The sequence below is a fragment of the Octopus sinensis genome, unplaced genomic scaffold, assembly GCF_006345805.1.
Source record: "Octopus sinensis unplaced genomic scaffold, ASM634580v1 Contig16468, whole genome shotgun sequence".
Taxonomy (NCBI): Eukaryota; Metazoa; Mollusca; class Cephalopoda; order Octopoda; family Octopodidae; genus Octopus; species Octopus sinensis.
Window position 1 is genome coordinate 1 of NW_021834366.1, and position 1,933 is coordinate 1,933.

Sequence of the window (1,933 nt, forward strand, 5' to 3'; positions counted from 1 at the left end):
ATAATCAAGAAAATAGAATATCATGGAAACTGATGAAAATTTACAAAGTAGTCGTGTGAGAAATTCTTTTGGAGTCTGGATATTGTAATTCCTGTTTTTTACGCTTCTTTGATTTGACAGACTTATCAACACCGTTGGGCAAAGTTACAGAACAGTTGACTCGTATATTTGAATCAATTTTGAGTGCTAAATATTGGCAATTAAGAAATACTTTGATGGGTATCATTTACAGGATTGTATTTCAACGCTATCACGTCATCCATAGGCAGGTCCACGTAGCATTCAAATTCTTTTGACTGAATTGGGATTGAAAGCTTTCCGTTTTCTAATTTCAGACTATTCGATAGTAATGTCGGATCGAACTAATAAAAATATAACTCAATCAGACACATTGTATGGCGTTTCGATAAGAATTGTTCTTGGAAGTTCATTGTTGTTGGCGGTCTTTGACTTTTTTGATAATTTTTTATTTTTACCCATGTGAAAGACCAGCACAACAAAAGAAAATTTTTAAATACATTTTTTATTTATTTAAAATCATTATTGTTAAAAAATATAATTTTATAGTTGTTTTAAATTTTACACATGCTTTTAAGTGGATACAGACCGATTGAAAGTGGTCTAAAGTTTTTCAAAAACTTTCATTACACAAAATTTCCACGAAAAATTGACCCAAAAATAGTCGTTCAGAGTGTCGGAAAGAATAAAAAACGTCTTACAGGAATATATATTTGGGGAAGCAACCTCGATGCAGCATTAGGCCAAATCAACTACCTTATTCCACCACCTCGTAAAACATAAAAACCTAATTTTTTAGATAAAAAAAGAATTTTAGTCAAGTCTATCCCAGCTCCATTAAAATTTGTTTTCGATAAGGAAACCCAGCCACAACACATTGCTTTGGGATATGGTTTTACTTTAGTTTGTGCGAACAAATCAAAGAAGCAATATCTCAAAGGATTTGGAATCAATTCGAGTTCACAAGTTGGTCCTCAAACAAGCAAATCTGACATCGATTTCCTTATTAAACCTACAAATATCCACCTTCCAGAATCGTTGCCAATAATCGGATTAGCTGCAGGAAAAGCTCACTCGATCGTTGCCTGCAAAGACCGACTTTTCACATTTGGAAACAACTGCTATGGACAATGCGGTCGTGCAGTCATTGAAGGAGAAATATACAAACATAGTAATGTAGTTCATTCTGTCCCCGTGGAAAGTGGTGTGAGGGGAGTGACCTGTGGGTGTGATCACTCTGTACTTGTTACTGAGAAGGGAGACTTGTTTTCGTGTGGTTGGGGGGCAGATGGACAGACCGGACATGGCCATTATGAAAACACTCATGTGTTTAGTCCAGTCCTGGGAGATACGGAAGGAGTGGATATTATCAAAGTAGTTTCCGCAGGGGATACTAATTTGGCTTTGTCGAGGGACGGAGAAATCTTTGGATGGGGAAATTCAGAATATGACCAACTGAGAATACCCTCAATGGAACCACAAATCAACGTTTCTAGACATATTCCACTAAAAATTGGAAAAGTAGTGGATATAGCATGTAATTGCACTGCCTGTATTGCTCTGAATAAGTCAGGAGAGGTCTTTGTTTGGGGGTATGGAATTCTTGGGCTTGGCGGAATGGTTTCATCTGTAAAAGAGCCAACTGAATTGCCCAGAACTTTATTTGGAAAACCCAGTAGTAATGTTACTGCTGTGTTTGGAGGAAGTTCAGCCTTTGCGGTTGTCAATAATTTGGGAAATGCTTACATTTGGGGGAAGAACAAAAATGGATCTCTTGGTCTGGGGAATTCGAAAGAAAATCAGTATTTCCCTTTCCGCCTTCCGATTTCAGGGAAGGTTTTAAATGTTGTATTTGGATTCGAACATACTTCTGCTATAGTTAAACAAAATATTTAATTATCTTTGTCTAGTTATT

General features: G+C 36.5%; 1 protein-coding gene across 1 annotated transcript; it reads left to right on the forward strand.

The window, feature by feature from the left end:
* Window positions 1-817: 817 nt before the first annotated feature.
* Window positions 818-1,933, forward strand: LOC115230825 (RCC1-like G exchanging factor-like protein; the record flags this gene model as incomplete). Its single annotated transcript, XM_036499834.1, has 1 exon — window positions 818-1,933. A coding segment is annotated over one exon (1,097 nt), but the record flags the coding sequence as incomplete, so codon positions are not given.